Genomic DNA, 26665 nt, shown 5'->3' on the forward strand with positions numbered 1-26665 from the left:
AAAACTCTCACTACAGATGCCAATGTATGAGTGTATAAGGTATGAGAACCAAAGGATACTGTCCTCAAGTATGAGGACAATCTGTGTGTGCACACATGTGTGTCGTGTGTTATGAGGAGTGCATGTGTGCATGAGGCTCTAGGTATTCGGTTCACATGCATCCACATGTATGTTGAAGGGATGGATGCATGTGTTGGAGGGATGGTACGTGTAACTGTATGTGCACATTTGGGACAGTGAGCCCCTAACATCTGCCTCACTTCTGGCTCAAGAGTTCCCAGAATTAAATCAATCTCTCTCTCTCTCTCTCTCTCTCTCTCTCTCTCTCTCTCTCTCTCTCTCTCTCTCTCTCTCTCTCTCTTAAACCACACACTGAACACAGACCATCTTGGCTACTGACTTGACTCATAAACTTTTCTTTCTCCCTGCTTGTTTCTCATCACCAGTCTACAACATAATGGAAACAGCTACATGATACAGGGCAGGCAGCAGTTAGAGCTGTGAGAGCCACAGGGCAGGACAGAGCCACAGGCACAGCAGATGCTGCCAGCCAAAGGCATGCCCATGTGAACTTCCCACCTCACGCTGTATGAGAAACGTTGTTAAGGGTGCACATGGGAAATGGGTAACTGTCACCAACGCTGCACAGAGGAAATAGCCTCCAGTTTAGACTCCATTGACAAAGACGTGGCCTCCAAAGTAAATGTCTGAGGCACATGGAGCACAGACTCAACTCTCCTCATTGGCGGATGAGCAAGAGCCATGTGACCGCAGCAGCCACTGCCCCAGGAAGTCAGCAGAACATAATGAGGCTCCCTAGCTTCTAAGCTGCAAGTGTTGTGTGTTTGCTACATTATCGTTGATCACCCATCAATTAAAGATGGGCACATGTGAACCTCTGAAGGGAAGGTGTTATGGGGCCTATCATGTTGCATAACTAAGATTCAAATATTTGAGAAGTGCCCTGTAGGAGAAAGTCACCAGGACCCAGCATTACAAGATGGCACGGGAGAGAAAACTGAGAGACCAGACAAACTGCATACCCACTACTGCCAACTGAAACAGGAGGCATGAGAGACAGTGAGTCTGTGGCAGGGACCGCATTCTCCAGGGCCACAGCAGGGACCTGTCTACGTCACCAGACCACGTCCTCCACCCATCTCCACCTCCTCAGCCATGTGAGACTGGATCACAGGAAGCACTGATCCTGAGTCCCTTCTGATCACCAAGAGAGTCAGGAAGCAGGACAGATATGTGCGTCTGACTAGAAAAGCTGCTTTTATTGGCACACAGGTTATTTAGAGAAGAACCCTGCACCCAGGACATTCTTCAAAGGCAGCCAGGATACAGGGTTTGGTTCATTGTTTGCATGCTCTCCCCATTCCCAGGGTGCAGTGGGCACAGTTTGCATCTGCCTTGTGCTGATCCATGGTCAAGAATGGTGCTGGATAGGCCAAAATATCCATCTTCAGTTGAGGTAGCCGTTTTAGAGACACTGGTCAGCAGCAGGAGGGGTTGCAGGTGACAGGTCTGCAGACCAGAGTGGGGCAAGAGGGCTGGCAGCATCCAGATGACTGGCAGGAGGAGGTCACACAGACTGGCCGGCAGCTCACAGGCACGCACACAGAAGACTGACAGGAGGGGGCCGTGCACACAGTAGGCCTGCAGCTCACAGGCACACAGTAAGCCACTTGGTACCTCACAGGAATGCACACAGCAGGCCTGCAGCAGGCTGACTGGCAAGGGCTGGACACACAGCAGGAGGGCTGGCAGGAGCTGGACACACAGCAGGATGGCTGACAGCCCAAGGAGCAGCTGGTGTGACACATGGTGGAGTCTGGCAGTCAGGAGGAAGTTGGGGATGTCTGGGGCTCCTTCCCCAGGGCAGCCTTTATACCTGGCACATTGACTCAACCACTCAGAATGCAGCTGGGCTTCTTGTTTGCTTCCTGTTCTGTCTCCAGTGCTAACTTAGCTGCTGTATATGTTTCTGTTTTTGTTTGCCCTTTGCTCTGTGGCTAATTGCTTCTCCTCAAAGTTCCTAGAGAAGGTACTAGGGCAAAAGGAACAAACACCAAATCCTGAAGCTCAGTATCAGGCATCTGGGACTCATGATGGACACATCTGGGCTCCAACAACTTTGGGTACACCCATCCCACAGCCTCTGCATTCAGCACAGCATGGAGCCTCTCTCTTTAGGAAGGTTCAACTCCGTACCTGGAACTTTTGACAATGGACACCCCAGAGTCCATACATCTTCAGCATCCTGAGGTCTCTATTGAAATTTAGGTTTCACCTTGACAACTTCACAGGACAAAATTTTCAGTAGACCTAGGGAATCCAACCCCGCAACCTTAGAGACTTTCTGGAACCTTCCAGAGAGCCTTTGTAAACTGTAAACCCCACAACTTTTGTTTTTTTTTTTTTTTGCAAGCCTACGTGACACATGACAATTTGCCATGTTATCTGCACATGAGGTAGTATAGCCTATCCTGCCACAGCTGCCAAAGTCTCTGTGTGCTTTAGTGGGAGAACCTGAGGATAAATTGCCTAGGTGGTTTTGGAGCAGGGGAGTACATCTCCTGTTCAGGTTTTCTCCTTCCAAATGCCCATGATACTTTAACTCCAATTTTTTAGAGTTTTTTCTTTCTTTCTTCCTTTCTTTTTTTCGATGTGGGCAGAAAACATACCTTTTTTTTTTTTTTTGTCAGATTCTATCACGATAACATAGTTCCTGATGAATCCATATTCTGCTCTAAAGCTGCATGAGCAGACTTTAGTGTCTGCCTTTTATTGGAGTTCTGTTGTCACACACTCATATACAAAGGTCCATTCAACTCTGTATGCAGCATTTGACGGCTGCTCTAAGCTCAGAGCTTCTTCATTCCAAAGGACCCTGCACCAGATGGTAGGATTTAACTGGTTGGTGCTGGAGAATGGTGGGAATGCCTGGAGCTCCTTCTGAAGGTGGCTTTTATTCACAGCCCAGTGTCCCAACAGTCTAGAACATTGTTGGTCTTCTTTGCATATTCATTCTCTGTCTTAGTGTTTTCTGGTTGCTGGAACAAGATGCTTGGTGCAAATAGCTAAACAGCTCCCGCATAGGCTCAGGCATTTAACACTTGGTCTCCAGTTAGCGGTGCTGTTCTGAGAGATTATGAGGAGGCACAGCTTTACTGGAGGACTTGTGTCATTGGGGCAGGCTTGGCAATCTAAAAGCCTTGTGCCACTTCCAATGTGCTCTCTCTGTTTCGTGCTTACATTTGAAGACATGAGCTCTCAGGTGCCTGCTCCTGTCAGCTAGCCTACCTGCCATCATGTCTGCCTGGTAGACATTCAGCTCTCTGGAATTGTAAGACAAAATAAACTGGCCCTTCAATAAATTCTCTTGGTCATGGTGTTTTACCACAGCAGCAGAAAAGTAACAAGTGCTAGGTTATTTCTCCACCTTTGGTGAAATGAGCCAACTCAAACCAGATTGGATTATATTAAAGACAGGTTTATAGTAAAGCTGCTCTCTGGTGGGTGAGTTCACTGGCCCCAAGGACAAAGGCCAGGGAAGTCACCATGGGCAAAGGGGGAAGGTAGGGAAGGAAGAGAGAAAGAGAGAAAAGGGGTCGAATGCAGAAAGAGAGGAAAAGAAAGAAAAGAAGACCAAAATATCTGGATTATATATGAAGGAGCTCCTGGGGGAAGGGCAGACCAGCCCCTAGGCTGGAAAGTTCAGGGTTGGGGGCAGGGTATGCTAGGTAGGGACTGAGGGATGCTGGGAGAACCTGGAGGCCATGTCTGCTATTGTATGTAAAATATGCACCCAGTCCTTTGTCCCAGGTCCAAAACCAAACAACAGCGGATCTTTCTTTCCTCCTCAGTTAAACTTCTCTGGATACTTTCACAGATAAGCCCAGTGATATGTCCCTTAGAAAGTTCTAAGTCTGGTAAAGATGACAATGAAGATTGCTATCACAGTGTGCCCCAAAGTGTCAGACATTGGGCTTCTTATGTGTGTCTGAGTGTGAGGTGTGCTATATCACCATGTACAGCCACATGTGACTCAGAAATGCCCTCTGGAAATGTGTCCCTTCTTCTCTCTCAGCCCCCACTGAGACCCAACCATCGTGTACCAACAAGCTGATCTGGACAACTTGTCACCCCACCTTGCTTCTCTGTGCTATATCCCTGCTATCTTCTACCCGAATCAGGGAAATGAGGTTTTCTTCTGCCACTGAAGTCCATGTGTGCCTCTGATGGGACAGCCCCTGTGTGGCTGCCATCTGTAAGCAGGCCTCCCACATGTCTCGCTGACCCATGCCAAGATTCTCCCAGACAGTGAGCCTCAGGCCCATCATACATATGAGCTGCCCTGCACCAGGCCTCTTGTCCCTAATCCTCAGGATCCTCTCCTGAGGCATCACTACATTCTATTATTCCTTGCTATCGAATACCTCAAATACTGAACCAGTTTCTCTGGTTACCTCCAAAGCACAGGTGAGAGCTGTCCCTCCTAGCCAACACCATGATCCTATTGAAGTAGCAAGTCTCATCTCTCCCTGAACCTCCTGCATGGTTGGGTGGAGGTGCCCCCCTAAATCTTCTTTCTCTTTTATCCTCGCTTGTGTGTGACTTTTGAGAGAATTGTCTTTCCCCTCTAAAAGGTCCAATTCTCACTCTTCTGAGGTTTGGTCTGCTGCTATATAGTGTAATACAAAATACTGGCCCTGATTCCTGGGGACAAGAGAATCCTCATGGACACAAAGTGATGCTATGTGACTTTGGTCCTTTATTTAAAACTATTGGTTGAATGAAGAACAGAGGTAGATGGGGTTTCGGTTCCCAGGCTTAGGGGTCTGAGGAGGAGACCACCACGAGTAGAGAGGAGAAGATGGAGAGAGAAGACACTGTGGGGTAGGTGAGTCATGAAAATATGGCTGTGAGCCAGCCAATTGGAGTTAAGAGCTGCCCAGATGAAACATGGCAAGTTATATATAATTCAGGGTTACTGATGGAGAATTAGACATAATAGCATAGAGGATAGATACCTGCCCAGTTCTAGCACATTAAAGGCTTATTAAAAATATAAAGGTTGGGCTGGGGATTCAGCTCAGTGGTAGAGCGCTTACCTAGGAAGCGCAAGGCCCTGGGTTCGGTCCCCAGCTCCGAAAGAAAGAACATATATATATATATAACATATATATATGTTAGGCTGGAAAGATGGCTAAGAGGTTAAGAGCACTGACTGCTCTTCCAGAGGTCCTGAGGTCAATTCCCAGCAACCACATGGTAGCTTATATCCATCTATAATGAGATCTGGTGCCCTCTTTTGGCATGCAGGCAAAACACTATATATAATAAATAAATAATGCTTAAAAATATAAAAGTTGTGTGTCTTTTATGCAGGAGCTGGATAATCAAGGTAGAGTAGAAACCTGCCCAACTGAGACTAGATTTTTTACAACACACCTCCATTCCTGTTTTCTCACATTCTGAACTTGCTTCCTAGGATTTACTCCTTGGGGTACGCAGAAGCAACAGAAGGAGCCTGGGTCAATTCTCGGGGCCCATGCCATAGAGGGAAGGTTTGGAGGTTCATCTCCATTGTCAACCTGACTGAGTCTAGAATCACCTTGGAGACTGGGGCATCTCTCAAGGCACGTCTGTGGGGGGCGGTTTCACAGAGAATGAACAGAGAAGGTAGATCCTACTTGAATGAGGCAACGCCCATCCCAGACTGAGAGCCCAGAAGAGGAAACAAAGGACAAAGTCAGATAAGGGTTAGCATTCTCTTTTCTTTTAATTTCCAGCTCTGCTCTACTGGGAAGGACTGAATGCCCTGAAGCCATGAGCCAGGAAAAGTCCTTCCTCCTTTTACACTGTCCTGTTTGGTTCTCTGCCACCACAACGCAAAACTAATGAATGTGGAACGTGTTGCGAGAAAGGTGGGAAGTTGCTGTGGCTAATCTTTGTCTGTGGGATTTTTTAGGCCCTTGACACAGGGTGGGGACAGGATATGTCAGAGTTCAGAGAGGTGGGTTCTAGAAGCTCCAGAAAGCGGTAAGCAGGGCTTTAAGGGGAGCCCTAGTGGGTTCTCAGAAGACAAAGAAGCGAGTGGAAATTCAGACAGGAAGCCTGAGCCAATGAGGTTTCAGATGGGAACGGGGACTCTTCCTGGAACTAGAATCTAGATCCTACGTGTATGTGATGGCAGAGAATAATGTGGGTCTTATTTTTCTGTGTCTAGAACATCGGTGATATGGAGAACAAAGGGGCTGGCTCCACGTCTGGCCTAGTTTTATTCAAAGCTCATAGTTAAACCACACACGGATCACAGACCCTCTTGGCTGCTGAATTACAAACCATTTTTTTCTGCTTCCTCCCCTTCACCACCCTGCAACATAAAGAAAACAGAGGTAATCCAGGACAGGCAGTAGTGAGAGTTCTGGGAGGGACAGAGCAGAAAGGAGCCACAGGCACAGCAGGCATCGGGTTCCTTGTCCATCCCTGGGAGTCTCCGTGTCTATTGCTTATATCAGTCTGCAGGAGACCAGGGATGAGGATACACATCAGAATGGGAGATCTGTCACCAGTGGGACACGGAGGAAATAACCTGTCGAAGACATGGCCTCCAAAGTACATGTCTGAGGCACATGGAGCACAGATTCAACTCTCCTCATTGGCAGATGAGCAAGGGCCACGTGACCAAAGCAGCCACCACCCCTGGAAGTCAGCAGAACTTAGCAAGGCTCTCTAGCTTCTACACCACAAGTGTTGTGTGTTTGCTACACTATCATTGATCACCTGTCAATTAAAGATGGGCACGTGTGGACCCCTGAAGGGAAGGTGTTCCAGGGCCTATCACGTTGCATAACTAAGATTCAGACATTTGAGAAGTGCCCTGTAGGAAAAAGGCACCAGGACCCAGCATTAACAAGATGGCACCAGAAAAACTAACGGGGGGATAATCAGAGTATCTGCGGTCGATGTGGCCATTGTACTGGAAAAGAAGAACTGAGGGAGGGGAGAGGAGGCAGCTATGGAAGAGCCAGGGAATTTCAGGGACCTGAAGACACCCACCTAATCAGGCCATGTCCCCACGCCACCTCATCTCCCAAGGATCATAGAGACCACTGATTAACGTTACATCCTTCCTGATACAAGAGGAGCCAGAAAGGTAGGCATGAAACAGGAGAGACGTGTGCAGCTGAACTCAAAAAACTGGTTTATTTGATACACAGAGTTAGAGAGGTTCCCTGCAGCCAGGACGTCCATAAGAGGTCAGCAGTTACGGATCCTTGGAGTCTGTTCTCCAAGGTTCCGGGTGGGACAGGTAGGATTCCCACCTTCTGCAAACTCCAAATTGAGGTCAAGTTGAACAGATTGTGAGACTACAGGTGTGTCCCATCTGGCAGCAGCTGGTTTGGAGAAACTGGTCAGCAGCAAGAGGGGTTGCTACAGGTGATAGGTTTGCAGACCAGGGTGGGACAGGACGGTTGGCAGCACCCAGATGACTGACAGGAGGAGGTCACACAGACTGGCCGGCAGCTCACGGGCATGCACACAGAGGACTGGCAGGAGGGGGTCACACACACAGTGGGTCTGCAGCTCACAGGTACACAGCAGGCTACCTGGTATCTCACAGGAATGCATATAGCAGGCCTGCAGCAGGATGACTGGCAGGGGCTGGACACATAGCAGGAGGGCTGGCAGGAGCTGGACACACAGCAGGAGGGCTGGCACCCTGAAGAACAGCTGGTGTGACACATGGTGGAGGCTGGCTGGTCTGGAGGAAGGTGAGGATATCTGGAGCTCCTTCCCAGGGTGGCTTTTATACCCAGCTCAGTGTTCCCATTACCCAGAATGCATCTGGTCTTCCTTATTTGCTTCCTCTAACCTCCCAGGTTAGCTTTGCTGTTGTCTGTGTTTCTGATTTGTTTGCCCTCAGCTTCATGGCTAATTATACCTGCTCCAGCTCCCGCTGAGTCTGGGCTCCCATCTCTCAAGAGTCTACCAAGCTTCATCACTTCCTGTTTCTGCACATGAGATCCCAAAGTTCCATGGGTCCAGAAGTTCTCCCTGCATGAGAATCCTTACACACCCACAAAGATCCCACTTCTCATAGGGTTAGGAAAGGGTTTGAAGGGAGGCTGAACACAGGGAGTGTCTTCTCATGATTCACAAATGGATCAAGAAGCAAGGACATGGAGGACTTTCTTTCAGTGCGTGTATGTATGTGTGTAAACGTGCTTGTGTACATATGGGGTTCAGAATTTGAGCATGTGTGAGTGTAAATGTGTGCGTAACTACACATGTGTGCCCAAGACTGTAAAATGTCAATGTTCGACTGTATGCCACTAAAGATCTATTCTCTTCCCCACCCAGGCCTTCCCCAGTCCCAGCTACCTGTGCCACCTGGGCCACCTATGCCCCTGTACCACCTGTGCCCCTCTACCACTTGTAACACCTGTGTCCCTGTGCCACCTGTACCACCTGTGACAACTATACCACCTGTACCACCTTACCATCTGTGACACCTGTGACATCTATGCCCCTGTATCACCTCTGCTACCTGTACCATCTTGCCACCTGTGCAACCTGTGTCACCTGCTTCTTGTCCTATGCCTCTGTGATACCTCAACATGGCCTGCTGCCTTCCCACAGCTGTGAGACCTGCTGTTGCTGTTGCTGCTGCAGACCCCCTGTGGTTCTTTTGGGACAGACCCTGTGCCCTGTGTCTGTCCTTGCCAGCTAGCCTCTTGGGAGTCTGTAAGCTACCAATCCCCATGGTGCTGCCTGCTCTCCTGCCCTGCCCATTCCTGATGCCTTCTTTTATGACCCCCTGTCTACCACTAATTCCTCCTTTCTTTTTTTTTTTTTTTTTTTTTCTGGAGCTGGGGACTGGAACCCAGGGCCTTGCGCTTGCTAGGCAAGCGCTCTACCGCTGAGCTAAATCCCCAACCCCTTAATTCCTCCTTTCAAGACCTTCAAACATTGGCTTTGCTGCTGTGGGTCATAAGCCCAGGTGAGAACTGTCTCTCTTAGAAGTCACTTCAGTGTGATCCTGTAAAGCCTGAAAGGGCTTCATCTATCTTCTCTTCTTTCTGTATCATATTCTGAGTATGTCTCATCCCCCTGGAAAACACTGGAACAGCAGAAAGAGAGCAGAGAGTACCATTGACTAGGGATCAGGGCAGAGTAAACATGGAAAAAGGAAAGAGTTGGTAAGTGCTAGAATTCCAGGCTCTTTTTCCTGATTCATTAGGATATAAAGTGCTCTGCTCCACAATAATGTCCTGAACTCTAAAACCGAGAGCCCTCCTCTCAAGTTCATTTTAAAATAATCATTCACTGCAATGCAAAAACACCTAATAGAGAAAAACTGACGCTATGTCCTAATAGAGAAATCAGGACATTGCTGTGAATAAACCCAATCATTTGGCTCCTTGATATTTGGAACTGATCTGTGGAAGGAATTTGCCAGGGTTTGGAGCTATGGAATATTAAAGCCCTAAAATTCTCTAAGCAAGGCTTAACCTGAACAACACACTCTCCTTGTCCACAACTTCCAAGTCTCTTAGAACTCAGACCAGAATGCCAATAGAAACACAGAGAATAAAATTTGTGCTTAAAAGACTCCCTAAAGGGACGGGGGCCATAATGGAAGCAAGACTATAGATTCTTCGTATGATATTCTGGGAAAAGATTATGCATGCTCTCTTTGTGTGTGAAACATTGTTTTAAACGGGTTTTTAAATTTTTGGTGAAGAAAATTCATGACAGTTGCGTGGTTATTACTGGCTGGTTTTAGCCAGATTTACAGTGAATATTGGAAACAAAGATTAGAGCAGAAGGATTTGGAAAACATCCGGTCTAGTCAGAAAGAGAGCAAACTGACAGTATAGACAAGCAGAATGTGGATGTTAAAGAGACTAATACCATTAAGGAGAAGCTAATTTCACATTCCTGTTCTTATACTTCTGGGTACCCATCATCATGCCCATGATGTGACTTCACATCCAGAGAACACACAGAGGCGCACCTATCTTCTATATGTCACTCATTCCCCTATATCAAGTGCCTACTGGAGACGCCTTTCATGTACCTATTCTTTCACAAACTATGCTCTTACAAAGCATCTTCAAGAACTGAACCTACATCTAGAGCTTTGCTGTATGGATGGACTAGTATGAAAACACGTCCCTCTACATGGCCCACACACACCTCTGGAGCACAGTAGGTTAGGTTAGCACCGGCCATCTTTATGATCTGTCAGCTAGCAACTTCTCCATTCACGTGGCTCTTTGGGTCCTGCGGCTGGCTGACTGGTGGGATCCTGGATTGGCTTTGTAATCATGACGCAGTGCCTCTCGGTGGCCCCTGTTTTCTTGGTGGTCTTGATTCAGATGAAAGGTCTCGGCTGCTTGAGGATGTCCTGATCTGAGTAGCTTCCCATGGGCTCATCCAAGTGGAACTCTCCACCCACTGCCCCACCATCCTGACTCTCAAGCTCCCACAATAAAACTTAACTATCTAAAGGGAAAAACAAACCAAAACAAAATCATTAACCTCTTACCCTAAGGTGATAACCAACTGACATTCTCTCCCGTCATGGGTACCAGGATGAAACTTTGAAAGCTCATTTGAAGGACTCTCCATTGAGAAGAGGGGGCCTCAAGGATGCCCTATCCATGTTCAGATTACCATGGAAGTGCTTTTTCCCTATACCAAGCCCTCATATGCTACTGCAGCCATGATTTATAGGGCCCAGCTAATATTCAACCTGGCACCACACCCCAATGTTATCCCAATGATGCTAGTCTTGCAAGTATGTTGTATGCAAGACCTCTCTGGTCATGAATGTTGGTACCAAGAACCACTTTCACCTCCAGCAGTGATGTGACCTGCAGGCGACAAGGACCTGTGCATCTGTTGCCATGGCAACAGCCATACATTCCCAGCATAATTTGGTCCAACTTCTACCTTCACCTGGGGGCAGCTACATTAGAGTTTAAATAAAAGGTAGGCTCTTTCTGCCCCCTTCCTCTTTTTTCCTCTCTTTTCTCTGTCTTGTCTCTGTCATCCTCAATAAACCTCTTCCACTTTGGGACCATGTTGGCCTGGTATGGTCTGTCCAGATGTGAGCCATGACTCTATCACAACAATAGAGCCCTATATCTACATTTTTTGAGAAAAGCTTGAAGAGTCAGAAAATGTATAGTAAATTTAGGATATCTGTGAGGAGTCCTTGAGAGGGGATTGTGAACTCTGGGCTACAGTGGAGACCCAACAGCATTAGAGGCATCAAGTACATGGGGCATCTGCCAAGGAAAGCCACACACAAAGGGTAGAGCCATCTTGATGGGCAGTGCGGTGCACGCCTTTATCTCAGAACTTGGGAGGCAGAGTCAAGCAGATCTCTGAGTTCGAGGTCTGCCTGGTCTACAAAATGAGTTCTAGGACAGCCAGGGCTACACAGAGGAACCCTGTCTTAAAAAACAAGAGAGGGAGGGAGGGAGGGAGGGAGGGAGGGAGGGAGGGAAGGAGGGAGGGAGAGAGAGAGAGAGAAAGAGAGAGAGAGAGAGAGAGAGAGAGAGAGAGAACCAAGAGCTAGAGAGACAAGCGCACTGGCCTCTCTCCCAGAGGTCCTGAATTCGATTGCAGCACCCACACAGTGGCTCACAATCATCTGTAATGGGATCTGATGCCTTCTTCTGGAATGCAGGCATATATGCAGATAGACCACTCATATGTATAAAAAGGGGGGGTCAGGGATTCCAACCAGCCAGGACTGTGAATGAGGCAGCCCAAGGCCATGTGAGGTCACATCAAAACACTGCCTATCACGGATGTCCAGCATTGTGCTCTAGGTCTGACATCAATCCTGTGGAGCTCTGGTTGCTTTTCTCCTTTCTATGCCCCGTTTGTCCTTCTGGCATTGTGTGGAGTTGTGTACTCTGGCATTAATGTTGTAAGCCATATCATTTGATTTTGATGTTATAGGGACTCACAGCCAAGAGTTTACATTAAGGAAACCTGCTAGTGTCGCTTTTATAAATGGAAAGGCCATCAAAGTGCCTTCCATATGGCTATGTTTATACCCATTGGGTGGATGCTGTTCTCAGCCTTACCCTGAGTAGTTTCTTTTTGCAGTAGGGAGCAGTGAATACAAAAACCCACGAGTGGTCAAAGTGCTAAGAATAAGGGACAGATTGCTCAGCTCCAGATGAGACATGTATAATCCCTCTTCTCAAAGGCTCAGGGAACTATGGGGGAGAGAAGATGGAGAGGTACAAATGCAAAAGCCAGAAGATAGGGAAGAGTCTTCCAGACATACCAGAGCTGTGGCACTCACGACCTCACAGCCACTGAGTGATTACCTGGACAAAACCAAACGTGTCACTCTTCCAGCTCGGTTGGGGGAGGAGTGTGAGAGGCCCCGCCCTCAACCTGGGAGCCATTGACTGTGATTGGCTGCTAGGGGAGGAGGAGTCATTTTCTTCAGGAAGGTAGCCACTTAGATAAGTTCTGCAAGTCAGTACATCGTTCTACAGCCCTGCACATGCTCAAGCAAGCCTGATTAAACGCAGGGGGTCATTCAAGAGAGTAGGAGAGGAGCTTGTTAGGAAGAATGGAGCGGGGCCGGGAAGGCATGTGAGAGAGAAATGGGAGTAAAATGAGCAAAACACATACATAAAGTCGTCAAAGAATATGTGGGAATTATTTTTAAATGGTAATTTTCCTTGAACTACTAAACTTAACTTTTGAGCTGGGTTGAAAATGTTAAGGCCACAAGAAACCACAGACAGAATGGATGGGTTTGTTTTTCTTTTTTTTTTTTTTTTCACCATGGGATGGATATGAACTTGGGGAGCCAGGGGTGCAAGTTCTGATTTAAAGTGAGGCATTTGATTGTCAAGTTGACTTTGAATGTTAGCCTTCACTGAACAACTTCGCTGGCTTTAGGCTCTTGTGGGAGACTGAGGCAAGCCACTGGACACGACTGTGAAGGTTTTTCTAGCCAGGAATCATTGAAGTAAAAAATAGCCTCTCTGAAGGGGGGTGACGCCATCCCATAGGCTGGGAACTGAAGTGAATGAAAGCAGGAAAGAGAAGACAGCAGAGGAACCCTCACTTCTGCCTCACAGATCCCTAACCACCAAGATATGAACTTCTCCCCTCTGTCCACAATGGAGTGAGCATTCTAAACCCGTGAGCCAAAATAGTTTCTTTATTTTTTTAGTTGTTCTGTTTTGATATTATCAGTGCAAAAAAATAAGTAACGCCAAAGGGGTAAGGAGTCAGTCTGAGCTCCGTGCCTTCCAGCAGAAGGGGTGGTAACATACAAACCCTCCTCACCTCTGGCTCTGAACCCAATGTCACCTCCTGCTTGAGAGACCAGAGATGTGAGTGTGCATGAATATTCAAGGATGCATGTATGTATAAGCCTGTGTGTGCTGAGAGTGTGCATATTAGGGATGGTTCATTCACGCTGACTCGTTCCTTTCTAACCCAGATCCATCCACAGCGCGCATTTAAAGTACACAGTGAGTCACGGGCCACCTTGGTTGTTAGGGTATAAAATCCTTTGCAATTCTCATTTCATCTCATCTACGGATGTCAAGGAAAAGCCTGGAGCATGCAACAGCCAGCAGTAAAATCTCTACAGAGAGACTGGTCCAGGACAAGGCCTGACACCACAGCAAAACTGGAGCCCCTCAGGCCTGCCCAGCCCAGGAACCTCTACAGGGAATGATCACGTGACATGGTAAGGTGCCATGGGTGAAGCAAGCCACTAGAAATGTAAGGATGGTCCCCAACACTGTGCAGAAGACCCAAAGGGAACTTGACCTTGAAAGCTCACACCTGAGGAACACGGAAATTCGTTCATTCAAAGCACAAAGCTCTTCTGTACACACAACTGCGGAAGATGCTGCCCTGAGTGCTGGTCTCACAAGATGATGGGCTCAGCTTGTGTTGACTGTGTGTTAATTACATATGACAGATCACCAGTCACTAGAGAACAGGGACCTGGGGACCAGCAATGAGAGGGTGGAAGAGGGTATCAACAGAATCCACATCTCAGATTCCAGCATTCATCCCTGTGGTAAGAAAAGTCACCATGACTCCCAGTAGAAAACATCACCAGACAGGAAGAGCTGGCTGATGAGCATTCTCCAGTCAGGAAGCTCTTGGAGCAGAGGCATTCCGAAGGGGAGGAAGAAGCATGAGAGAGGATGAGTCTATGGAAGGGACATGCTCTAGTGCCACATAACGATCTGGCCACATTCAATTAATTGGGCCACACCCTCCTTCTGTGCCCCACACCTCGAGGAATACTGTGACAGTGGATCACAAGAAGCCTTGACCTTTTCTGGTCTAAGAGCAGCAAAGAAAGACAAACAGGAAACAGGACAAACATGTGGAGATGAACTGGTGAAACTGGTTTATTTGGCACTAAAAGTCAAGAGACATCCCTAGAGCCAGGGGGCCCTTCCAGAGGGCAAGGAGAGGGGAATCCAAATAATTCTTCCATGTTCTTCTCACAGAGTCTCAGGGTGGGCAGAAGGGCTTCCTAACTGCCTCATGCTGAACCAGCAGCCATTGGACAGGAGCTAGGGGAGGAGAGCCGAGTCCCATTTACAGCTGATTTTGAGACACTGGTCAACAGCAGGAAGGGGTGCTACAGGTGACAGGCCTGCAGACGAGGGTGGGGCAGGAGGGCTGGCAGCACCCAGATGACTGACAGGAGGAGGTCACACAGACTGGTCGGCAGCTCACGGGTACACACACAGAGGACTGGCATGAGGGAGCCATGCACACAGTGGGCCTGCAGCTCACAGGCACACAGCAGGCTATCTGGTATCTCACAGGAATGCATATAGCAGGCCTGCAGCAGGATGACTGGCAGGGGCTGGACACACAGCAGGAGGGCTGGCAGGGGCTGGACACACAGCAGGAGGGCTGGCACCCTGAAGAGCAGCTGGTGTGACACATGGTGGAGGGTGGCTTGTCTGGAGGATTGTAAGGATGACTGGAGCTCCTTCCCAGGGTGGCTTTTATACCCAGCCCAGTGCACTGTCCTCCCAGAATGCATCTGGTCTTCCTTGTTTGCTTCCTCTGACCTCCCAGGTTGGCTTTGTTGTGTCTGTGTTTCTGTTTTTGTTTTGCTCTTGGCTTTGTGGCTAATTATACATTCTCCAAGCTCCTTCTACTCCTAGACTTTCCAAGCATCATCTCAAGTCAGATTTGCTCTGTTACCCTTCCAAAGCTGGAATACCACAAAGATCTCGTGACACCACAAAGATCCAGGAGACCAGATATCCCTCCATATGGCAAAATGGTTCTCAACCCTAGACTTCTCCTAGGGTTGGCAAGGGTTTGCAGAAAGTGGAAGACCGAACACAGGGAGTTCCTCCTGATAGAGCATGACTCAGGGATGAGGTCAGACAGCAGACAGGAAGGGCATGGAGAACAGCTGTGAATCAGCGTGGGGTGGTGTGTGTGTGTGTGTGTGTGTGTGTGAGAGAGAGAGAGAGAGAGAGAGAGAGAGAGAGAGAGAGAGAGAGAGAGAGAGCTATGATCATGTACAAGTGCTTAAATGTAGTGAGAATTTTGGTTTCTTTAAAAACACAGCAGTGTTATAAGAATACGATTTTTGTTTTAATTCTGGGTATGGGATATGAAACTGCTTTTGATTGTCCACAGCAGCTGACTATGATCTGCCTCATGCTCTAGCATGGGAGTGATTTTGCCTTCTGTAGCAGTTTCTGCAAATGTATGACATTTGGAATTCTGGGGACTCTTCAGAGGGTATATTAATGAAAGAGCTATGGCTATGGCTGCTGCTACTGTTATTGGGCAGAGATATCCTGATGATGAAGATCAAGATTGCTCCAAGGAATTCAATACCCCTAATCAGCAGGAAGGAGTCTAATGATATCGACAACCCCTTTCCCTACTAACCTTCTTTCTCTCCTAACTAGTGTTGGGGGTCAAAAGGGATAAGGGTGGAATAGGGAGGTAGATAAAGGGAATTCATAAAGTGCCCAAAAGTCCAGCTACACTTAAATGCACATGTGTTTCAGAGTTTGTGTATGCACGAATATCTGAGTGTAAATGCATACATATGTATACAGGACTGTATTTCCATGTGTGGTCACTCACTACCCAGAAAAGCTCTCTGTTGACCCATTCCTTCCTCTGCCCAACCCCCACTCCAGCCCCACCCCCAGGTGCTACATGATCGGCTCCCCAGGCTGCTTCTCAGCTTCTTCCCAACTGACTACTACCCACGCCAAGACTATGGGGACCACTACTGCCTGGAGATCCTTGTGCCCTGTTGCTACCTCCTGCAAGCTGGCTGAGGCTCTGAATTTCCATTTCTATAGGTGCTGCCATCCCTCCTGCCTCATGTTGCTCTGCAGGGTCCTCCCCTATGGCACCTCTACCTGCTGCCAAGCTCTCTAGTCCCTTAAATACTAGGATTGTCACCATCCCAAGCCTAGGTGAGAACCATCTATCATGACCAGGTAGAGTCAGGAGGTAAGTCAATTCCCCTTCCTGGTGGGGCAGAAGCACACCAAATTCCTCTTTCCTGTTCCTCTTGTCATTCTTTTCTCCTGACATCGAACAAAAGCAGACCTCTGCCCAAAGGAAGAAATGTTTGCAGTCCTCATCCACTTTCCCCTTTCTCATGTTCTGAACCTGCCTCTTAGGACTTGGCTATTGCTGGCTGCTTTTAGACAGATATATAATAAGAATTAAGGTTTAGAAAAGAAAAGCAGGAGGTGGAAATTAAGCAGCCTGGCCAGAACAGGAGCAGGTAGAATGCTGTGTCCAAGGAGAGGGTGATTGTTACAGGGAAGCCACTTGGCACACTGCAGTTATAAGAAATCAGCCAGGCCCCACCCTTCCAAGGCTCAGCATGAGAACAAGAGCCAAGTTGTTCTTTCCTGGGTTTGTCACAGTGGTAAGAAAAATAAACACACAAGGGCTGGACAGGCCTGCAGACCACATTAGTGTTGGTGGCAACAAAAGGTTCCAGATATTTTTGTAGTCACTTTCTTGTAGCCATGACAAGATGGCCAACAGGAATCAATTTAAGGGAGGAAGGCATTATTTCACTTTAGGGTTCGAGGAGATGAAGTCTGTCGTGGGGAGGAAGTCATGGCAGCTGGTCACATTGCAATGTCAATCAAGCAGAGAGAGGAAAGAATGCTTTGCTCAGCTCTCTCCTTCAGAACCCCAGCCCATGGGTTGGTGCCACCCACACTTAGGCTGGAGATATATATATATATATATATATATATATATATATATATATATATATATATATATATATATATATATATATAATCTTTCACAGGCATGCCCAGGGATGTCTCTTATACATTATAGATCTAGTCAAGTTGACATACACTATTAATTATCAGAGGATCTATTTCTCAGGCTCTGGACCTAGTTTCACCTTGCAGTGAGACACCAGAATCTACACACGTGTGAGTGTGGAGTACACGAGGCTATGTGGATGTATACAGATGTTTCATAAAATGTGGATATGTATGAGGGAGTGTGTGTGTGTGTGTTTGTGTGTGTGTTTGTGTGTGTGTGTTTGTGTGTGTGTGTGTGTGTGTGTGTGTGTGTGTTGTGGGTGCCTGAATACATATGCCCCAGCAGACTTCTCTGTGTGTGGTACATTTCACTGTATGATTCTGAGTGCATATGAGTGGGTCTAAGAGTGTATGCGTGCATGATTGTGTGTGCACTGGCCCAAGTGTGCACATGAAGCAGGGTGTGTGTGTTCAAGACTATTAGCCCATGGTGACTGCTTCTATCTCTGATTTAGTTTCATACATATCTATCATTTAAGCAACACAGCATGTCCTTGACAACCTGGGCATCTGGGTAATAAAATAACTCTTATAACCCATGCATCAGCAAGCTGGGCAGCAGTGGGCAGCTCACAGAGGGACTGGTATGGGACAGCGTGCAGGGCTTTAGCAGAGTACAGGAACCACACACCTGCTATTCTCCAAGAAATGAGCTCAACAGACTATAGGAGACTAGGGAGAGATAGAGGACTGTAACCAACACTATACAAGGAAAGTGTAAACCCTGGTATATCTGCATCATGACTTTGAAGCATGGACACAGCTCACTTGATTCACTGAAAACACAGAACATGGGTGTGACTCTAGAAGCAGCTCCATCAAGTCATGGGTGAAACTTGGAGGATGTATCTGGTGTCTGCATGGGAAGTGATATGAAGTGATTATTACATCTGATCATCATTCAAGAACAAATGGGCAGATGTGCCACAGGGGTGGTGGGTGTGACGGGTTCGGGTCACAGAACCAAGATCCAGCTTATAAAAGCTTCCAGGCAGGAAGAAAGTCACCAGGATTCATGGCATAGGATATAACAAGAGAAGAGGGAAACATAGCTCTGGACAAACTAGTCAGTGAATACCTATCTATGTGTCCCCTGCTACAGAGCCAGAGAGGCAGGATGGAGACTCACAAGACACAGTGGGGACATTGCTGGAGCCATAGGCTTGATGGCAGACAGACAAGACAGGGATATGACCACATATGACATCTACTTTATAAGGCCATGTCCTCTGTCCTGCATTCCAGCTATTGAAGAATCACAGAGAGGCTGGATTGTAGACAGCACTGATAATGCACACTTTTGTATACTAAAGCAATCAAGAAGACAGATAGGAATCAGGACAGACATACAGAGCTGACTGGAGATGCTACTTTATTGGTTACAGGGAGTAAGAGGATGCTGGAGGTAGGACATCCTTAGAGAAAGGCAGGGCAGAATCTGGGTCATTCTGCATTCTCTTCCCCATTCCACAGCGGGCTGGGTATGTTTGCCTGCCTTCCTCTTGCCACAGTCACAGAGGATAGAGATGGATGTGAATAGATGTGTCCTGTCTATGATGGCAATCCCTAGTTTAGAGACACTGGTCAGCAGCAGGAGGGGTTGCAGATCACAGGTCTGCAGACCACAGTTGGGCAGGATGGTTGGCAGCATCCAGAGGACTGGCAGGAGGAGGTCACACAGACTGGCCGGCAGCTCACGGGCACGCACAAAGAGGACTGGCATGAGGGAGCCATGCACACAGTGGGCCTGCAGCTCACAGGAACACAGCAGGCTGCCTGGTATCTCACAGGAATGCATACAGCAGGCCTGCAGCAAGCTGACTGGCAGGGGCTGGACACATAGCAGGATGGCTGGCAGGGGCTGGACACACAGCAGGAGGGCTGGCAGGGGCTGGACACACAGCAGGAGGGCTGGCACCCTGAAGAGCAGCTGGTGTGACACATGGTGGAGGCTGGCTGGTCTGGAGGAAGGTGAGGATATCTGGAGCTCCATCCGGGGGTGGCTTTTATACCCAGCTCAGTGTTCCAACTACCCAGAATGCATCTGGTCTTCCTTATTTGCTTCCTCTGACCTCCCAGGTTAGCTTTGTTCCTGACTTGTTTGTCCTCAGTTTTGTGGCTAATTATACCTGCTCCATCTCCTGCTGAGTCTGGGTTCCCATCTCCCCTGGGGCCATCTGGAGTCTACCAAGTTCCATCACTTCCTGTTTCTGTACATGAGATCCTAGTGCTCCAAGAATCCAGAAGTTCTCCCTGCAGGATTACAATCCTAACACACCCACAAAGATCCCACTTCTCATAGGGTTAGGAAAGGGTTTACAGATATTTGGAGGCTGAACACAGGGAGTGTCTTCTCGTGATCCATAGATGGAGTCAGATAACAGAAGCAAGGGTATGGAAAATACCTCTCTTTCAGTATGAGTGTGAGTGTGTGTGTGTGTGTGTGTGTGTGTGTGTGTGTGTGTGTGTGTACATGAGGTTCAAAGTTTGTGCCTGTGTTTGTGAGTATAAATGTCTGTATAAACATACATGTGTATCTATGATTCCATGTCCATATGTGGCCATATGCCACTAACGGCCTGTTCTCTTCTCCACCCAAGCCTTCTCCAGTTCCTGCTAAAAGTAGGAGCATGCACTGTCCCTTGGGCCACCTGCTTGTCCTATGCCTCTGTGTTGCTCCATCACTGCCTGCTGCCCTCCTTAAGCTGGGAGGATTGCTTGCTGCTGCTTTTGCTGCTCCTGCAGACCCCCATGTGGTTCTGTTGGAAAGGACCCTCTAACCTGTGTTTGCCCCTGCCAACTGACCTGTGGTGACCCTGAAAGCTGCCAGTCCCCAGAATGCTTTCAGCCCTCTTGCTGTGCCCATTCCTGCTGGGCCATCGGTTGTGGCTCTCCTGCCGGCTGCTGATCTCTCCACTGCAGACCCTCAACACTACCCTTGCCTGGATGAGATCTGTCATTCTAGCCAACACTCCATCATGATTCCCCTGACTTAGGAAGGGTCTCCTCTCCCCAGACCTCTCGTGGTGCTGTTGAAGCATCACCCAAACTCCTATTTTCTATTCTCCTTGTCTAGTCTCACAGCTTTGAAGAAAATAGACCTCCCCCTTAGTGATCAAAGTGTTAAGACTCTCATCCTTTTTCTGCAATCTCTTGTTCCAAACCCTTCTCCTAGGGACTGTCCTGACCCCTCAGTGAGACCCTAGCAGCCAGATCAAGGCAAGAAGAGACCTGAGGGCTGGTGCTATGAAGGGACCATAAGAAGTTTCATCTTCATGTTCACTATAAATTTGAATGGATTTAGAATCACCAAGGGATGGAGGCACATCTCTTAATAGGTCTGTGAATGTTTCCAGGGAAGATTAACTGAGTGTCTAGACTCCATTTGAATGGAGTGGCTCCCTCCAGTGGTCCAGGATTAACAGAGAGAAGAAGAAACCTAATCAATTAAAAGTGTTCTCATTGATAGCTGAGTAATATGCCATTGTGTAGGCAAATGGATGGGACTGGAAAATATCATCCTGAGTGAGGTAACCCAATTACAGAAAAACACAAATGGTATGCACTCATCGATAAGTGAATATTAGCCCAAATGCTCAAATTACCCTAGATGCACAGAACACATGAAACTCAAGAAGGATGACCAAATTGCGAATGCTTCACTCCTTCTTTAAAAGGGGAACAAGAATACCCTTGGGAGGGAATAGGGAGGCAAAGTTTAGAACAGAGGCAGAAGGAACACCCATTCAGAGCCTGCCCCACATGTGGCCCATACATATACAGCCACCCAATTAGATAAGATGGATGAAGCAAAGAAGTGCAGGCTGACAGGAACCGGATGTAGATCTCTCCTGAGGGACACAGCCAGAATACAGCAAATACATAGGCAAATGCCAGCAGCAAACCACTGAACTGAGAACGGGACCCCCGTTGAAGGAATCAGAGAAAGGACTGAAAGAGGTTGAAGGGGCTCGAGACCCCATATGAACAACAATGCCAACCATCCAGAGCTTCCACGGACTAAGCCACTACCTAAAGACTATACATGGACTGACCCTGGGCTCCAACCTCATAGGTAGCAATGAATAGCCTAGTAAGAGCACCAGTGGAAGGGGAAGCCCTTGGTCCTGCCAAGACTGAAACCCCAGTGAATGTGATTGTTAGGGGAAGGGTGGTAATGGGGGGAGGATGGGGAGGGGAACACCCATAGAGAAGGGGAGGTGGAGGGGTTAGGGGGATGTTGGCCCGGAAACCGGGAAAGGGAGTAACATAAGAAATACTAAGTTAAATGTAATGTAAATAAGAAATACTCAAGTTAATAAAGATGGGGGGGAAAAGGTGTTCTCATCTCTCTTTTGTGGCTCATTGTGACTGCTCTGCTCCCCCCATAGTGAACTGAAGTCTCTGAATCCGGAAGCTAAAAACCTTCTTCATCCCTTTAAGCTGCTTTCCTGGGTAATTCAGCATAGCCATGCAAAAACATAATACAGAACATTGGTCAGAGATGCCTGGACATTGTTGTGACTAACCCTGACTATGTGTTTTCTTAGACCTCTGGCTAGTTTGGATACATCGCGTGAGAGTTTTGACATACAGGCTTTATGACCCTCAAAAGCTATAATACAAATTGCTAATGAGACACCCAGGTGAGAACTCGGAAGAGTAGAATGCCAACAGAAATTCCACAGAAGGACGTGCTCACCAGGTTTCAGGATGCTGTTTGGTGCTGGACCAGAGGCCAGCCATGTGATATTCGGCAAGAGAATTTCTTCTGTGTCCAGAAATGCTATGTGAGGCTGAGTTTAGAACATTAGCTAAATTAACCATGTGGGAGAAAATCCAAGGCAGCAGAGAGTTCGTGCAGTGACCTGGTCATTGCTGGGGGCTTTTAGACAGATTTACAGTGAGAAACAAGAACTAAAAGCAGAGATAAGCGGTTGGAAAGGCATGCAGCTAGGGAGGCAGTCAGAAAGCCATGACTGTAGAGGGTATATCTGTCAAAGAGATCAATGCCATTAAAGAGAAGCCACCAACTCCAGGGACAATAGAAAATTGGCCAGATACCACCTATCAAAGGTTCCAGAATGAGAACATGAGCTAAGATAAATCCTGTCTCTTTAAGAGTTTCATTCTTTATTATGTCACAGGGATGAGAGAAGCTAATGCTGCAGGATTGGCAGGACCTCTGCCTGTGTCTCCGTGCAGCATAGAGACAAATAGGAGACTCTCAGATAAGAGACCAGGATGACACACGTGCATGTTTGAGTGAAGGTGCATGAGTGTGCAGAAGAAAGCATGGCCGTGTGTCTGCAGAAGCATGCACACGTGTGAAGAAGTGTGAATGTGTGTGTGTGCATGAGTGTGCAGAAGAAAGCATGGCTGTGTGTCTGCAGAAGCGTGCACACATGTGAAGAAGTATGAATGTGTGTGTGCATGTGTGCAGAAGAAAGCATGACCATGTATCTGCAGAAGCAGGCACGCATCTGAAGAAGTGTGAATGTGTGTGTACATGTGTGTGTTCATATGAGTGTGCTAAGACACACAGATATGGGAATGTGTAAGTACGAGTGAGTGCATATACATGTATGTGTATGGGAGCTTTTTCCACGTGTGTTCCTTTATGTGCATGAGGGTGAGAGAACACGTGTGTGTGTGTGTATGTGTGTGTGTGTGTGTGTGTGTGTGTAACCAAGGTATAAACATACCACAGGTATATGACATATGCCGCATGTTCAGGGCAGTTAGTTTTATTCAAACAGCACAGTGGAACCTTGACAACCCTGACAGCTAAGGGACAAAACAACTTTTACAACTCATATCTCATGGCCAGCCTGCGGAGCATGAAGGAAAAGTTTAGAGCTCAAGGCAGCCAAGAGTGAAAACTCTATGGAGTGACAGGTTCAGGATGGTGTCATGGGATGCAGCAGAGGTTGATACCCTCACATCTGTCTCAGGAACCTCACAGGGAGCAGTCACAAGAGACTGCAGAGATTGGAGATAGAGCCAGTTGACGGAGACCGACTGTCACCAACACTTCCCAGAGGAAAACCGTCCCCAAAGCTAGACACAGCTTTGAAGGTCCATCTCCACTGTTAACAGGATTTCAAATCACCATGGAAATATGCATCTGGGCATACTAATGAGTGTGTTTCCAGAAAGGTTTGACTGAGGAGTAAGGACCCACCCTAAACATAGTCAACATGAGCAGTGTTCCATGGGCCAGGATTCCAGATGGACCAAAAAGGAGGTCAACTGAGTACCAGCATGCATCACTAGTTTGCTTTCCTGACTGCACACATAATGTGAGCTACAACCTCATCTTCTTTCCACCATGACTGTCCCATCCAGTACCCTCAAACTGTGAGCCAAAATAAGCCCTTCCTTCAGGTTCCATTCACTGGGATTTTGTCCCAGCAAGAGGGACAAAGAAACTAACCCAGTCATTGAAAATGACCTGAAATAGAAACAGAAGTGACCCACACCTTGCCGTGAAAAGATCCAGAACAACACACACCTAGCTACAGCAGGAGCCACCCCAAGAAGTTGGTGGGACGCGTGTGTGTTCTTCCAGCTGCTTTACTGGCAAGTGACTAGATGTGTGTCTATAATATTGTAATTAATCGACAATAAGAAAGGCCTACATTTTCCTAGTACTGAGAAGGCAATCCGGAGCCCATCAGTTTGTGTGACTGAAATTCAAGCATTTCAAAGCTGCCAAATAGGAAGTAAGTCACCGTGACTTGAGACACAAGGCATCCAGAGAGGAAAGAGAAAACCTTTTATAAAACACTCTAGGACTTACTATGCATGAGCACCCCCTACAGGGAAAGGCAAGCAGAAGCAGACACTGCAAAGAGATACAGCAAGTCCATCCTAGGGGCCACAGGGATGCCAGGGGCATAAACACACCCACTCATCAAGCCACGCCCTCCTCCCAGCATGCTCCCTCCTAAGGATCCATGGTGAGTCTGCGTCATAGAAACCACTGATCTTCTATGCTTCCTGATGCCAAAGCCACCAGGAAAGACAGACAGGAACCAGGACAGACATGCACAGCTGACCAGAGAAGTTACTTTATTTGGCACAGGGAGTAAGAGAAGGGACCCTGGAGCCAGGACATCCTTAGAGAAGGGAAGGGGAAGAGACATTTGAATCATTCAGCTGTGTTTTCTCCCAAGTTCCAGGCTGAAGAATTAGGTGTGGGTCCAAAATGATTTCAAGTGCAGAAACACTGCCACAGAGGAAGGGGATGGATGTGGCCTGTTTGCACTGGCAGCAGCTAGTTTGGAGACACTGGTCAGCAGCAGGAGGGGTTGCTACAGGCAACAGGCCTGCAGACGAGGGTGGGGCAGGAGGGCTGGCAGCATCCGGAGGACTGGCAGGAGGAGGTCACACAGACTGGCCGGCAGCTCACGGGCACACACACAGACTGGCAGGAGGGAGCCATGCACACAGTGGGCCTGCAGCTCACAGGCACACAGCAGGCTACCTGGTATCTCACAGGAATGCATATAGCAGGCCTGCAGCAGGATGACTGGCAGGGGCTGGACACATAACAGGATGGCTGGCAGGGGCTGGACACACAGCAGGAGGGCTGGCACCCTGAAGAGCAGCTGGTGTGACACATGGTGGAGGATGGCTGGTCTAGGGGAAGGTAACAATGTCTGGAGCTCCTTCCTGAAGTGGCTTTTATACCCAGCTCAGTGTTCCTAATACCCAGAATGCAGTTAGTCTTCCCTGTTTGCTTCTCTGTTCTCCTAGGCTAGTGTTGCTGTTGCTCATGCTGTTTTGTTTGCCCAACTCCATGACTAATGAGACTCTGTATCTGCTGCTACATCTAGCCTCCCAAGCCACCTTCTCCTGGTGCTACATGGATTCCATGCCCCCATGAATTCTGGATTTCCTTACATGAATTCTCAGGAATCTAAGAGTCCAGATATTCTCTCTGAAAGATGACAGTCCTTCCACAACCACAGATATTATTCCTTTCCCACACTCTGGACAATTCCTCTAAGCTCTTAGTACTAATAAGGAGGTAGACCAGATGTCTGTCACAATGTCAGCTCCCTGCCTAGGAGCTCCCACTGAAGCTGAGAAGATGGGTTCTTCAGAGACCCATTCAAACCACAACCTCTTCTGCACAAACCAAGACCCTTGGGAACAGAGAACTGAAGATGTATAGTGTAGCAAACCTGAAACCCTGATGGAATGGACAATGGCTGAGGAGCCCTCCATTAACTACATGGCTGATAAACGGCTAAGAGATGTCCACACTCAGACAGGGCTGGACAAAGGCACACAGCTCTCTGTCAACTCAACTTCCCAATGAACTGTGGTCAGTGGCTGAGAGGAGATTCAGGGTGGGCGGGCAGGGGCATCCAGAATATGGGTGGGAAATGCCTCAGAGAGAGCTTGGCAGAAGATAGTGGGGAACAGGTGCCTATCTCCCCGAAAAACTATAATCCAACCAGGAGGCTGATCAAAGACAGACCACAATAGAGAAACCACCACAGGACTGAATAGTCTCCCCCAGCATCCAATGGAAACCCAAGACCACTGTGCTTGAGCCTGCGGGGAGGACTCACTACAGACACCCCCAGGCACACCTAATTCAACCCCCGTGAGGATTCCAGGAGCATGGGTGGGATCTTGAGTGGAAGCTGTATGGGTTTTCCACATGTGTATACACACAGAGTGCACAGCCAGACCTACACGAGCTCAAAATAATTGCTTAACAGTTGGCCATCTGCCTGATCAAAAACCCATAGATACAAGAAAATAATAGAACCCAAAATCTCCCAATGAATTTTCATAAATTGAAGCCTATGATCAAAATAACCAGGCACAAAAGACTCTGTGATGCAAATCGCCTTCATAGGTAAAAGCAACCAGGACAAAAGAATCTGGGATAATCTCATTACAGAGATGGGCAGTTGATGGCCACAAGCCGCTATTATGTGTCTAAAGATCAAAGAAAAATACTATGTTCATGAGTGAATAGGTAGAGATTCCCAGGAGAGAAATGCCATGAATCCAACAAAAGGGACTTCTAAAACTGAAACATACAATACCTGAAATTTAAATGCACACGAGACAAGCCTGAGAGCAGGTGCAAGAATGAAGAAACATCAGTGGACCCGAAAGACCCACAGAAACCATTCCATCAGAAATGAGGAGAGACAGGGGGGTGGAGGGGAGGGAGGGAAGAAAGGAGGGAGGGAGAGAAAGAGACAGAGTCAGAGAGACAGAGACAGACAGAGAGAGAAAGAGAGAGGGAGAGA

The 26665-nt window shown here is 47.8% G+C and overlaps 6 protein-coding genes across 7 annotated transcripts in view; all 6 read right to left on the reverse strand.

Moving 5' to 3' along the window:
• Nucleotides 1-26665, reverse strand: part of Tspear (thrombospondin-type laminin G domain and EAR repeats) — a 172921-nt gene that overhangs the window by 131161 nt on the left and 15095 nt on the right. The window lies entirely within an intron of this gene.
• Nucleotides 1500-1829, reverse strand: Krtap12-2 (keratin associated protein 12-2). Its single transcript, NM_001402163.1, has one exon. The coding sequence runs from the start codon at nucleotides 1827-1829 to the stop codon at nucleotides 1500-1502; it is 330 nt and encodes a 109-aa protein (NP_001389092.1).
• On the reverse strand, nucleotides 7428-7760 carry Krtap12-4 (keratin associated protein 12-4). The gene has a single exon (NM_001402162.1). It carries the CDS (start codon nucleotides 7758-7760, stop codon nucleotides 7428-7430), a length of 333 nt encoding a protein of 110 aa, NP_001389091.1.
• Krtap12-1 (keratin associated protein 12-1) lies at nucleotides 14418-15027 on the reverse strand. The gene has a single exon (NM_001271304.2). The coding sequence runs from the start codon at nucleotides 14986-14988 to the stop codon at nucleotides 14656-14658; it is 333 nt and encodes a 110-aa protein (NP_001258233.1). The 5' UTR covers nucleotides 14989-15027; the 3' UTR covers nucleotides 14418-14655.
• Nucleotides 18740-19339, reverse strand: Krtap12-2l1 (keratin associated protein 12-2 like 1). Its single transcript, NM_001402109.1, has one exon. The coding sequence runs from the start codon at nucleotides 19326-19328 to the stop codon at nucleotides 18969-18971; it is 360 nt and encodes a 119-aa protein (NP_001389038.1). The 5' UTR covers nucleotides 19329-19339; the 3' UTR covers nucleotides 18740-18968.
• Krtap12-1l1 (keratin associated protein 12-1 like 1) lies at nucleotides 24654-25048 on the reverse strand. Its single transcript, NM_001402110.1, has one exon. It carries the CDS (start codon nucleotides 25009-25011, stop codon nucleotides 24682-24684), a length of 330 nt encoding a protein of 109 aa, NP_001389039.1. The 5' UTR covers nucleotides 25012-25048; the 3' UTR covers nucleotides 24654-24681.

The sequence above is a fragment of the Rattus norvegicus genome, chromosome 20, assembly GCF_036323735.1.
Source record: "Rattus norvegicus strain BN/NHsdMcwi chromosome 20, GRCr8, whole genome shotgun sequence".
Classification (NCBI taxonomy): Eukaryota; Metazoa; Chordata; class Mammalia; order Rodentia; family Muridae; genus Rattus; species Rattus norvegicus.